Genomic DNA, 13840 nt, shown 5'->3' with positions numbered 1-13840 from the left:
AAAAACATGCTTTTGAGTGACACTTTGCAGAGAATTTAGGTAGATTCTAACAATGTTTTTGTAGACTGCAGGCCCACTGGAGATTGATTTTAGGCATTTTGTAAATTTATTTCCCACCTTTCTCAAGTAAGCAAGATACAATTTCACTTTTATTTGTGGAACAAGTTTATAGGGAAACGTGATGATAAAAAGATGGTTTATATCTGTGGTCTCCAACCTTTCTGGCTTGGCGGACTACTGGGGGAAGGGGATGGTTTTCTGAGAGTGGCAGGTGTGGGCACATGTGCATCGCTTACACAAGTGAAGCTGCATGCACTCATCTGCCACTTTTGCGGCCTGGTTCTGAACGGGCCATAGCCTGGTGCTGGGCCAAAGCCCAGAGGTTGGGGACCCCTGGTTTATATAATGGCCAGATGTATTTCTAGTTTGCTCAAGTACAAGATACACTAAAATACACACTGTGTCTATCTGTGCGGAGGGTGAACAAAAGGCATTTTGAAGAGGTTAAGATGAAATACGGCAGAAAGCTAGGAAGGAAATCTCGACTGCTATCACGACCAACACTACTACTACAATTACAGGAGAATGGTTCCATGTCATAGTAAAAGTACAAATGTTCAAGTATTAAAAAAGGAGTGTTTATTGATTCTTTTCTGTCACAAGTACTATATGTCTGACATTAAGTGAAAGCACAAAAGCTAACTCAGTTGTTACATTGGCTTTTTGCAAAATTCCATCACACTGGTAAATTAAGAGAACCTAACTCTTAAGAAAAAAAAGGGAAATAACCAACTCCAACTCACAGACAATGAAGAAACCATACCAAGACTTCATGTTTTTCTATTGCCAAAAGAAATCAAGAATACAAGGCTAGCTATGCAAGCAAGTTACACAAGATTATTCTCAAAATGCAAAGCTAGTATTTTAATGCCTATGAAAATAAATGAGGTGCCAAAATGATTTAAAGAGGGTGGGGTTTTTTTTTGCAGTAGCCATCAATCTATATAAACAAAGTCACCAATTCTGAAAACTTGCTGGAAGTCTTGAAGGCATTACAAATAAATTAAAAAATATTGTTGAAATTGCACTATAAACAAGCCTTTAAAACCTTTTACCAGTAACTATTTTTCCGCAGAACCAGTACACAAAAACATCTATTTTATGATTAATAAATTACAAAATGGTAGTGGTATACACATATTTTTGTTTAGATGCATATTTTGTCTTTTTTTTTCTTCAAACCTACAGACTAAAAGAAACATGAATGGAAGACAGGAAGAGGAAAATATGCCTTACATTAGGGCACAAACTTTTAGGGAACATTTCTGCTCCAAAAACAAGCAAATGCTATAATTATTTGTTAGCCTTTAAGCTGCTACAAGACTTTGCTTTGATACAATAGATGTTGTACAGCTACTTTTTTGAAAACTGTTCTCAATTATTTAGTATGCCTCATGTTTCTCCCATCTAATAAAGCATGAAGGAAACTACATCACAAAATTCTTGTGCAAGCCACAATTATGTATTATTCATTTTCCTTATTAACATCTGGCACCAAGTATAAATTGTATAAATAGAACAAATATACATGATTCTATTCTATTCTACATAACCAATTGTTACTGTTTTATCTATTTTTTTAATAATTTGATATAATTTTGGCATGGGGGGGTACCCAAGAAACAAGTACCACCAAAGCTCTGTTTTCAAATCAAGAAATTCTGATTGTTTTGCTCTCACTAAAATATTTGTAATCTACAAACTTATGTTTTAATGGAGATTCAACCATTAGGAAGACAGGCAGTTCCAATTCTATTCCATATTTTTCCATAGCTATGAAAAAAAAGTACAGCATATGTAAATCTTTTTTCTATTGGCTGAAAAATACTGAGAAGTTATTAGAAAATGCTGAAGATATACTCTTAGTTTTAGAACACTATATGAATGCACCGAAGAAATGAACCATGGTTGATGAGTTTATGTTTTGTGTTACAGTAATTTAAAAACAAACAAACCTCATTATGGTTTACGGTTGTATTTGAATTCTGAAAATAAGGTCTCCAGAAAAAATGAAGTTTCTTTTGCAGACATAGTTTATATCCTTGTTTAAAAAGAATCAGCTGGACAGTTGGTGGTGGAATGCTTTGTTATACTTTCCCATAAGAGGCTGCAATCATGTAGTGCAAGGGTCTCCAATCCTGGCAACTTTAAGACTTGTGGACTTCAACTCTCAGAATTCTGAGAGCTGAAGTCCACAAGTCTTAAAGTTGCCAAGGTTGAGGACCCCTGATGTAGTGTATGGAAATATTAGAAATGTTAACTCTTCCATATTAGATTGCAACCTCATGAACTACCATACATAGTTGCAAGACAAATCAGCATTAAGGGTGGTCGCAGATAGCAAACTCAGTGGCTTGGTCCACATTTACAATACCCCATACACAGATGCTACCCATGAAGAACTTTGGATCACAAGAATCATTGCAGTTGTGTAGTCAGGCCTTCAAGGTGATGGAATCCAGTAGTGGACTTTGCATGTTGGCTTCATTCTTGTAAACAGCAACTAGAGTTCAAATGGTACATTTTTGTATATGCTTTATGCTGCCATAAGAACATGCTTCGACAGACTGCATTTGGCTCATTATTTATGTAGTTGTGTCTTAGTCACACCAGGATACAATAATATACAGTTGTGACTTGGAGGAAAGAGCTAAGAAAATAGTATTAAAATAAGAGATATCAGGACGTCATGCATGTACATCAAGTTAAAGGCATATGTAAAAATCAAATTTTTCAGTGACAAAATTTAGTATTTTAATAGGCAGATGGAATTGAAAATGTTTTGCTGCCTAGGGCAGAAAATTCTCCCACCGTAATGAGAGAAAACAAATAGCTGGTGATTTGTTGTCCTTTAAATCTCAATCTTCTATCTACTGGTTGAGTCATCCCTGCATTTATTCAATTGATTCTTTAAGGGCGGAAACATGTATCATGGAAGATCATGAACTAACACTCCAGTTTTTCATTTTGCAAGTAGGGGAAATCCTTCAAATTGTTCTCTTTGTGACATTTCCTAACTCAAAATTGCCTTCTTGGAACTGCTGCTTGGCCTACAATGGATAAAATTGCAGAACACACAGCTGCAGTAATTGGTCTGAATATCCACCCCAATTCAAGTCTGCACACTACAACCATTCATTATATCAGCTCATAGATCTCCAATGAAACTGCTGGAGATTCCAATCTGGAAATTCTGCCTCTTCATTCTAAAAACAGCATTTGCCCATCTTTGGAAAATAAAATCTTCTCTCGTATCTGTTTAATATTGTCATTTGTCATTTCCGACATTGACAGATAATGGTCCCAGAAGGAAAAAAAAAAACTATTACTACTGGAATATCACCGTGGCAGACAGCAATCCACGATGAAATGTCAGACATTCAAGAATGCTGAGGATTACACTACAATAAAAATGACCATTCCCAAGATTTTCCAGGTTTGTGGACAAAGATTGAACCTTATTTAAATCAAAAACATGCAAAACCCTTGAAACCAAATATCCCATGGTTTGGACACTGCATAAAAATAGTCTAAGAGATTATATTCATAAAGTACCATCTTTGAATTGGTTGGGACTTCTAAACAAAGCTGTAATATATTTTGCACTTTAGAGCTATGAATAATGTATTCAGAGAATCCATAGGCTTTAATGGATGGAAATTTTAAAATATGCTGTATTTTTTAATTGATGGCTATTTTAAAAACCTCTTTATTCCATTTCTATCCCCCAGTTTCTATGACTGTCTGCTGAGAGAGCAACTATGAGACCACTCCATCCTTTGTTTCTTCTATGAAATGGTTATCTTAGAGAAAAAGCCAAATTCTACATCTATTTCTTTTTTGCAAATTGCAGCAATAAATAAAGCATAAAGTAGCTATTAGCATACCCAATCTCGCCTCCTTTCCCCCTCTCCTCACAATGGCATGTGACATTAGGCCAATCAAAAATAGCCAAAAACATTATCATAGCTGTAAACCCCATTTCCCAACTCCCAGGACTGTAATTTAAAAAAAAATGCTCAACAGATTATTCACCAATTTATATTTATAGGTATGTACCTAAACATGTAATACAACAAATGTGTTGTTGCAAATACATACATTATATAAACATATTCATCAATGAATTGGCTGTAGAATCCCTTTCAAAACTAAATGTTACTGTAAGCAGATTTACTGCTATTTGTACTAGGTGTAACCTTCACAAATGATCAGGATGCTTAAAATTCCTAATTATGGTTACAAGTGCTAGAATCAAGCCCACGTAGATAATGCTCTATGGTTATATCCAACACTGTATTGTGACATTAAGCCTGTTACATTTAATGTCTGAAAAAGTCTCAACCTATACATATTTCTCAGAGTGGGACAAGACCAATGAATGGCACCATATTTATGGCATCTTATTATCTCTTGATGTGGTTGGGATTTTTTACACCAGTGGGTTGAAGAAAGCCCCAAATGTAATTTATTTAAGGCTAACACCACTTTTGTTACTTTGAAGACTGTGGCACACATATGACCAAATCACTTTTCAGGTTTTCTATTCAGAACATATTGAGAGATAATCTACTGAATATATTAGTTTAAGTCTTATGCCAAAGAAATATAGTTCAGAATCAAGTGTACAAGTCCTTTGCAGCAACTCTCAACTCCTGCATGTGGGAACATTAACTGAATGACATTAAATGCTATGTGTGCAATTTTTTTTTTAGGATGCCCCTTATTAGATTTTTAGATCACCATTTTTCAAAGTCTGACCAGAAAGGAGTAACAAAAATCACATTACTACAAGACAATGGAATTCCTGAAAATGGAATTCCTTGGACAGCACCTTTTAGTCTACACGAAACATGTTATAAAACAGGAGCAATTTCAGATTCTCAGAATTTAGGATTTAAATTACTCATTAGATTAACCATCACACTGGAGGAAAAAGACAAGCACAGAATCAATATTCTCTCTTACTGGAGAAAAAGAACATTAGGCTTCCACATCCATGTTAACCATTTGAATTAAATATGAAAAACAGCCGAGTCCTAATTCGTATCCACGTGAAGTTGTCAAAATGTAGATTTTTCACATCTATTTGCAATTCAACCATAGTTAGCACTTTGCCCGGAGCTGTGCTTAAAAACAGAGGTTTCTAAGTGAATGTTCATCATCTGGATCCTTTCCAAACTTAAGATATTTATTTTAGATCTTGGTGAGTTTGGGCCTTATGTCATCACATGCTGAGAAACCCAGGCAGACTGAGTCACCTCAAACAACAGAAGCACAACTGAAAGATTCACAGCAAGTTACCTTGTTTTGTCTCCTGGATCAAATACTGAATCTGACAAATGTTTACATGACTTTTTTTTGTAAACCGTACATCATTCCAATATGCATTCGATATATTTTTCTAATATATATTAGAAATATCTTTGGAGGAAGATTTTTGGTGGTGGCTTTGTTCATCAGGTAAGACCGTTGCCCATTTCCAAGCAGATGCCAGTAGATTTCATACTATAATACCTTTACTTTCAAGGAATTAAAAAAATGCCCACATAAGAACCATATTGCAAGCCAATTTTCTTTGGCTGTTTTAATTACCAAAAGTTTTGCAAAGCAATATTGCCGTCTCTCTCCATTATATATTTTACTTATAGATCTCTACTACTACTTTTCCCTGAAAGTCATCGGTTTGAAAATGATGGGTTTTGGGGGGTAGGGGGTGGGTGGGAGGGAGATTGTTTTTATTGGTAGATTTTTGATATTAATGATGATGACAAGGTGATATGTAAGTGGAATTGCCACAAAGAAAATCAGGGGGGGAATGAGTTTAATGGATAGAAATCAATTAGAAACTAAGTAGCAGTCTTCTGCAATAATACAAATATATATATAAACTCCTTAATATAACCAGCCTAACTGGTCTAATTAGTCTACTGGGAGGGGAGTATAAGGTGTTGGGAGGATATTTGCATGGTGTTCAACCTATGAATGAATCCAGACATAATATAAAGAGTTATTCTTGTTGAAGGAAAAAGGGCTTCAAGCAAGCTCTACACTCAATTTTTATAGTCTAATAGGCCCTTTGTGAAAAAAAAATGGTCCTTTTGGACTATACTCATACATGTAGAATTAGACTAGGCTTCTAACTCACAGCTCTGCTCCCTTGCTGTTCATTATCTGATGAAAATATTTTTAAAAAGCCCCAGAACAAATACCAACAGAAGATATCAAGTTCAATTGACCTTGAGGAATTTCACTAACTTGTTTACAACTTCACTTGAGCAAGGGCAGAGAGAAAACTGGGATCCTGTGTCTATACAGTTTCATCCAACAAGTATTTCCTATGCATTTTATTAAGACACATTTCAAACCGTGATACTGGAATATTAGACACGAGGAAGCAAAACAGAGGAACAGAGACCATTTTCCAAAGAAACTGCTACATGGATGCTATAGTATGAACACCTTATAAAGAAAGAGAAACTTGGTAGGAATAAAGCAGGGCTTCTACCTTAAAATTATGTTCCTAGCAACATGAAAGAGTTCATAAAAGTGCAAAAAGAATCCCAGACCAAAGAACTGTATCTCTAACACCTTCTTGGATAAGAAATTCCTATTGCATTGTTAAGTGATTTTAGTCAACTTGACTTTGTGCAAAAACATCCTCAAGGAGGGTCTGGCTCATTTTTGTAACAGAAGAATAAAGTGAAAATAAATAACTGACTAAAGACTTCTAAAAAGAAAAAACAGCCTTGAATGCTGAGGGGATGGCATGGGTTCAATAGAAGCTCTGCACTTCACTACAGCTGTTGCATCAGAATTCGCTGCTGTTCTTTCAAAGGAGTTGTAGCGCAGCACTACAAACTACGTTTCCATATATCCATACTGAAGCAGTGATGCTCTCATTACACCCATGGCAACTGCAGGGAAAGTGAGCCTGAGAAAGGATGTTAAAAGGCAAATCTTCGTAAACATTTCCTCAAAAGGAATAGTAGCAACTGAGTACAGATCAGGTACTCAGATTCATTTACAGAGCAATGCTTTATAAAACACATAAAGCAGTTCCAGAATGATGAGAATTCCATAGAATGTTGATGTTTTGAAACTAATCTCAACCATCCAGTACATAAGTCACGTAATCTACTTCAATGAACCAGCATCTACTAGGTCTTCTGTTCCGCAGCCACCGCTGTCTGTGAAGGAGTATCTGGCTTTACAATTTGGTATGTAATGAGATACTCGGGGTAAGCCTACGAATAAGCAGATACACCCAAATTACTGCACGTTATACAGAAATAATTAAAAAACCAGAAAAAGTTCATTTTACTTAATTTTTATATTACTTCTGTCTTAAGAACCACAATTCTCTTTTATTTTTGCTTCTAACACAATCCATTTAATATCTGTCATGTTATGCAGAACAGATACTTTTCCATGGCTTCAAATAGAAATTCTGCCTTTTCACTTGTTCATTTGGGGAAAAATGGCATACTCTAATGGGACAGAAAAGATGTATAAAAGCCCAGGTCAGCATCTGATATCTTCCTAAGTATTGTATGAAGAGAAACTGACTCTACCAAAAACTGCACTGAACACTTTTAGGGAGTGCAAAGGCCACAGTAGGTGAGGCAATGATGTCTAATTGATGGAAGCAATTTTTTTTTGTCTGATTTTTGGGAAGAAGTATTGTTGTTGTTGTTAAGTCTATTGTAGGAATTACACCAGACAGTATTCAAACTCTGTGTATCTGATGTGGACTTTTATCCATTTGCAAATGGATCTCTGCCATGCTTGTTCCTTTCCTCCTCTGGAGAAAGGAGATGGCATGGAAAGTGATGAAAGTTTGGGAAGCATAATTCACAGTCTAAATCAACATTTAAACAAGAGCTTAAATGAGATCTTTTCATAGTATGACGAAAGTATGATATAGTGTGACACATCAGCCCTAATATAAACAATTAAGCACTCTCCTAGATTTTGATGAGTAGAACGGCTTGAAAATCACTTTCTAATTTTCAGAAAGTGTTAAGGATGTCCTTCTGAAGGCAGGAGCTACTATTTTTTACAGAGTACAGTACTGCTCCAGTAGTCTACCACAAATCACGGGTGCATATTGTTCTGGAGGAAAATTCAGTGGCTGAATAGGGACCTTTGATAAGGCTGTATTTCTTGCTTAACTTTTTTTTTAAATTGAAAAGTTTTATAAAAATTACAGTATACACCCCAAAACCCACCCACCCTAAACCCCCCCTCTCCCTCCCCCACTTCCCAGAACTGAGTACAGGGTTACAAATATAATAATCAAACTCTAACTATCTTTAACCAACTATATAAATAACCAAGTCCATAATGCGCTTTAACTCCCCTTTAACATAGGTATAAACAAATTAAAAATAAACATAATAATATAAACAAGTCAATGTTATTCAACAATACAATATCCAAATTGTTAACAATACTAATACTAAAAATAATAATAAAACTAATAAAAATTCTACTATAATAAACTATTAATAATAATAATACTCTAAAATTTACTCATAAACTAGATGGAACTTTTTAGTCCCATATTTATTCTGAATATAATCTATCCATCTTCTCCAGACTGAAATGTATCTTTCTTGTGAATGATCCTTCAAGTAAGCAGAAATTTTCGCCATTTCTGCTAAATTTGACACTTTAAGCATCCATTCTTCTATAGCAGCGGTTCTCAACCTATGGGTCGCGACCCCATTTGGGGTCGAACGACCATTTTACGGGGGTCGCCAAACAACGCGATCCGCCATTTTTCCCTCTCAGGGGGCGCTGCCGCGCGTGCATGATGCGCATGGGGGCGGCGCCGCGCATGCGCGATGCATCCGTGTGATGGGGGTCGCCGTCACACAAAGGTTGAGAACCACTGTTCTATAGCTTGCTTGGCTTTTTTGAACACAGTAATGTATTTTTATGAAGGCGTGGCTGACCTTATGCACAGTATTTGAATGTGTCTTCAAAAAGATTTTCATTTTATGGATAATTTTCATATGCCACCTACCTGTTCCCCCCTATAGATGACATACTCAGCATAGGCGAGTCCATTGACACTTGGCCTGCCAATGACAGAGTGATGCCCTGGAGGGGCGTGGGCCATTTTCATGGTACTAAACTGCAAGAAGGACTTTCCCAATGTCACACGGCAAAAAAGCATTTGTCTGAAAGAAGATAGGAAGAAAATAATTTAAAAAGCGCACCCAGTTGCAGCAAAACATTTCATACGCACCACCACAATGTCAGAGATCTAAAGTTTTTTTACAACCTATCAATTTTCAACTCTCAAACATTGTTTAAAGCAGTAAAAAAGTGGAATTTTCCTTTTTGCTTAATCATCAGCTCTTAGGGCCATGTTACTATGGTTTTAATCACAATTCAGGAGCTACTTCAGAAAAACTAACAATTTCTCCACAAATGCATGCATGGCTAAGTAAGTGATAGCAAATAACTGGTCCTCAAGCCATTCCAGTTTGCATTTTTGTCATTCAACTTGTTGCAATAAAAACTGTGTTTTATTCTTGTGTTCTCTGAACCATGTTTGACTTTGCAGAAGCCTCCTAGAGGCTATGGAGTATCCATATTTCAGCATTCATATTTTTCCAAGCTAGAAAACTAAGAAACGTGTGCTGTCTTTTTTCTAATTTTTCCTCTAATTTGGCATTCATTCAGTTAAGGAAACATACCTGATTTTCCAGATGTATCAATGTATCAAGAACTCACCTGTGGCAGATATAGCAGGACCTATCTTTGTGCGTAGGACAGCCTGTGCCTCCTCCAATTCCATATACGTATTGGTTACTTTTGGAGGAATTTTCTGCAAAGTAAATCCCAGCTCCAAACATCCCTCCAATGTAAGCATGCCTTTCATCAAATCCTTTATGGATAATAGCATTAATAAAAGGAGAGCCTAAAACAAAACATAGCATGTAAACATGTACATGCCCTATAGGAATGGTAACTTCATCTTAACATCAAATTAGCAAAATAATTAATCCACGTTCAATCATATAAATAAATCAGAGTTACCCAACCTTTCTGGCTTTGCGGACAAGTGGGGGAAGAGGGGACTGTTCTGCACGAGCAGCTGGCAAGCAAGATCCACTTGGGCAAGTGGCGTGCACACAAACCTGCCTCTCACACAAATGGAGTGTGTGTGCACGCACTTGCCCGCTGCTTGCACAAATGGGGATGTGAGTGCGCGTGTGCTCACCCGCCATTTCTGCAGCCCGGTTGCAAACAGCTCATGGTCCACTAGTAGGCCACAGCCTAGAGCAGGGGAGTCAAAGTTGCAACGTCACGTGACGTGTCACGATGTATCGTGACTTTTTTTCCATTGCCAGCAATGGAGTGGGCGCAGTTTCGGCATGATGCATCCGACCCGCAGGCCGGCAATTTGACATCCCTGGTCTAGAGGTTGGGGACCCCTGATATAAACCAAGGAAAATCTGACAGAAAATTCTGAATTCTGAAGATTCAGTGGATTTTCAAGAAAACAATTTCCATATATTTAAGGAAAATGTCGTACCTCCCCCTCTTAATTTTTTCCCAAAGACAGAAAAACCTATCTTAATGTAAGGGTTGAGATAACACCAGTACTTAGTGACATGTGTTAATATTAAGCGTACTGGAGAAGTTGGGTTGGGTTTCTCAGAAAAGAGAGAATCTTTGTTCAATTCCTTGCACATAGTAAAGACAGCAGCCGTGATGTATGGTTTATGATTTTTTTTCTAATAGGAAGCAATTGCAGCACAATTGCATCTAGGAACGTAATCATTTTTATTGCTAAGCAACATACACTTAAAGATTCTCTGAATGACTGGCAGATTCCTTTTTCTATCTGTGGAGAAGGATGGATTGCCTGGCTTGCCTCTCTTGTACTTTTCCTGACCTGCATCTTTATCACATTTTATGAGATGGGATTAAAAAAAACCTGAACAAAACATTGGTCATGATAGAATTGCCTCCACAAGGGAACACTGCTTTCACAGCAGGACTTTTCTACCATGTTCCTTCTCTTTCGTCATAAACTTCTCCCCATTTCTTTGAGGAGCTGGAAAATGCTCTAGAGTCTTATAGAAGGAGTAGCACACCTGTACTGATAAGGTATGAAAAATCAGCCAAAGGTCCATTTTGGCTTCTTGGAGCTGAATCCAGAATCCACAATCAATCAAACAGCAGAATGGTAAATAAACCAAAGTACAATTTATGCACATTTAACCAGTGTTGTTATTCTGCAAATACACATCTTAGAGGGCTGCCTTACATACCATGAAATAACATGCGTTCATTGTGATGATTATGGTTTTCTTCTGAGACTTCTTTCTGACGATGACAAAATCTTTCCCTTAGTTTTTTATTCACAACCTTTTGAATCTATGGAAGAATGAAAAAAAAAAAATCCACCATGAAGATAAAAGTACAGAAGCCTGAGTCAGCATGACTTTATAAACTGCATCATTTTTAAAATGGATTCTGTGGTTTTAAAAAACTTAAGTTTTAGTAATGATGACCAGAATAATTAAAGGCTAATTTAATTTGCTCCTTCTTTTTGACAGCTTTGTTTTCTGTTAGTAAGGCTCACAAATATACCTACAAACAGAAGTTCAGGCATCTCAGGCAACCTCAAGTAGCTCAATTTTTCTCCAAACTATGAAATGGATATAATTTAACTAAAGTCTCATACTTACCACAGAATATCACATCACTCCAATTTGTTTCTCTTTTTAAAACTATATTTTATGCACTGTATCTTTACTGTATTCTTAACAAATCTAGTATATAATGCTTATCCTTCCCTACAAAGTTCATATCATCAGATTGTTAACTACATGAATATAACTGGGATAAACAGAAGAGAATAAAGAGAAAATAATATATATAGCTCAGGGTTGAATGGCGGAGTCCTTGGTGCTCTGTAAGCTTGATTGTTTGCTTGCAGATGTTTCATTACCTGACTGGGCAACATCTTCAGTGCTAGAAGAGAGATCAATCCCCACTCCCTTCTAGCACTGAAGATGTTACCTAATCAGGTAATAAAATGTCGGCAAGCAAACAACAAACACAAGATCACTAAGAACTCCACAATTTGGATAAAATTAAGTTGCTCACTTACTCACTACGAGTAAAATATATTTGTTCTTGACCGAAACTGCACATATTTTGAAAGAACAGAGCAGAATTGCTTGTAAGTAGGAAAACGGAACACTACTGTAACTGCCCCTTTGAAAGACAGCAGAATCAAATGCAAAAAGCACTCCTATTCTAACTGAAATGAAATAAGTAAAATAAAATAAAAATAAAATAAAAATGAGGGAGAACCTGAACTAGAAATTTGATGGCTTTGTAGATAAGTAAAAAAAATCCCCATACACATGTCTTTTTTTTATTCTGATCAGTTTAAGAAGACAATATAAAATATAATAAAAATTATGTATTACATATGTACATAATGTACATATGTATATTACATTTACTGTTTAAAATAATAATTTAAGATTTAATATTTTAAAGCCACTAGGGAGATGAAAAGTGATTGAAATGTGCAGTCTTCCAAGCTGTGGTGGATGTTAGTATAAATCAAGGGTCTTCAAACTTGGCAACTTTAAGACTTGTGGACTTCAAGTCCCAGAATTCCTCAGCCAGCCACGGCTGGCTGAGGAATTCTGGGAGTTGCAGTCCACAAGTCTTAAAGTTGCCAAGTTTGAAGGCCCCTGGTATAAACAAAGCAGCTATCCTCCAAGAGGGCTGGTGCAGTTGTTTCAAAAGCTGCCTTTGTTTGGCTGCCTGGCTCCACAGACGTAGGATCTGTGCATGTACATGCAGACATGCGAGAACAGCCTTTGCAGCAGCTGCACAAATATGCAAAGGGTGAAGTTGCTTTGGTGCTTCAAAGAGACTAGCTTTGCTTGCGCTAATGCACTTGTGTGTATGTATGTATGTATGCTAATGCACTTGTGATGTACTTGTATGTATACGTATGTATATATATATATATATATATATATATATATATATATATATATATACACACACACACACACATACACACACATAATTTATATTAAGTATTTTTTTTACAAAGATAAAAGATAAACATGAACATATATAGAAGAAAAAAGAAAGATAAAGAAGAAGGTATTGGAAACAATCGAGAGCAAAGAAAAAGAGAAGGATAAAGAATACATAAAGTGATTTCTAATTTTCTTTGCAGCAGTTATAGATATGCTTAATACAATCTCCCCTCTTCAAAATTATATAACATAGTTCCCTTCTCCCCATACAGCCCTTTTACATTGGTAAATCCAGAAATCACCAGTTCATTTTTATTCGTTTTCAGCAAAAAGGCCATTACTAATGTACTTTGTAAAGCATCTCTTTCAAATGCTTTGCCCACCTTAGATGATAGTCAAAAGAGCTTCAAAATCAGGAAGCTGAAGACACAGTATCATCCCTACTTCCTTCTGCTGGGATCAATTGATTTGTTGTTTCCATCAATAATTTTTGAGCTAGGCATTTAAAGCCTTTGAAACTTACCCTAATGACATTATACCTGTTGAAGATTCCCCCAGCATTACCACCATCTCTGTGTTCCCTGATGGTGCTCTGCATCTGTTAAACAATCAAATGGTAGAGTCAGTAAACATAAAATCTTATTTAGTTGATAACAATTCTTGGATAAATCTAGGTACATGCTGCCAATATGCAATTTAAATTTGGGTTTATCATAGACAAGTACAGATGGGCTGTCAATAAA

General features: G+C 36.2%; 1 protein-coding gene across 1 annotated transcript in view; it reads right to left on the bottom strand.

The window, feature by feature from the left end:
* Window positions 1-616: 616 nt before the first annotated feature.
* The window catches only part of TNKS (tankyrase), a 91582-nt gene continuing 78358 nt past the window's right edge, over window positions 617-13840 (bottom strand). The window contains exons 23-27 of the mRNA XM_039345213.1: window positions 13621-13695; window positions 11355-11460; window positions 9808-9994; window positions 9092-9248; window positions 617-7307 (exon numbers count right to left, since the gene is read on the bottom strand). Of these exons, the coding sequence (XP_039201147.1) occupies window positions 7221-7307; window positions 9092-9248; window positions 9808-9994; window positions 11355-11460; window positions 13621-13695 (612 nt within the window). The 3' untranslated portion in view covers window positions 617-7220. The remainder of the gene's footprint in view (window positions 7308-9091; window positions 9249-9807; window positions 9995-11354; window positions 11461-13620; window positions 13696-13840) is intronic.

This window comes from Crotalus tigris, unplaced genomic scaffold (assembly GCF_016545835.1).
Source record: "Crotalus tigris isolate CLP2741 ecotype Arizona unplaced genomic scaffold, ASM1654583v1 scf7180000017946.1269602, whole genome shotgun sequence".
Taxonomy (NCBI): Eukaryota; Metazoa; Chordata; class Lepidosauria; order Squamata; family Viperidae; genus Crotalus; species Crotalus tigris.
Note: the sequence above shows the minus strand (reverse complement) of the source record. Positions and strands in the feature narration are given on the sequence as shown.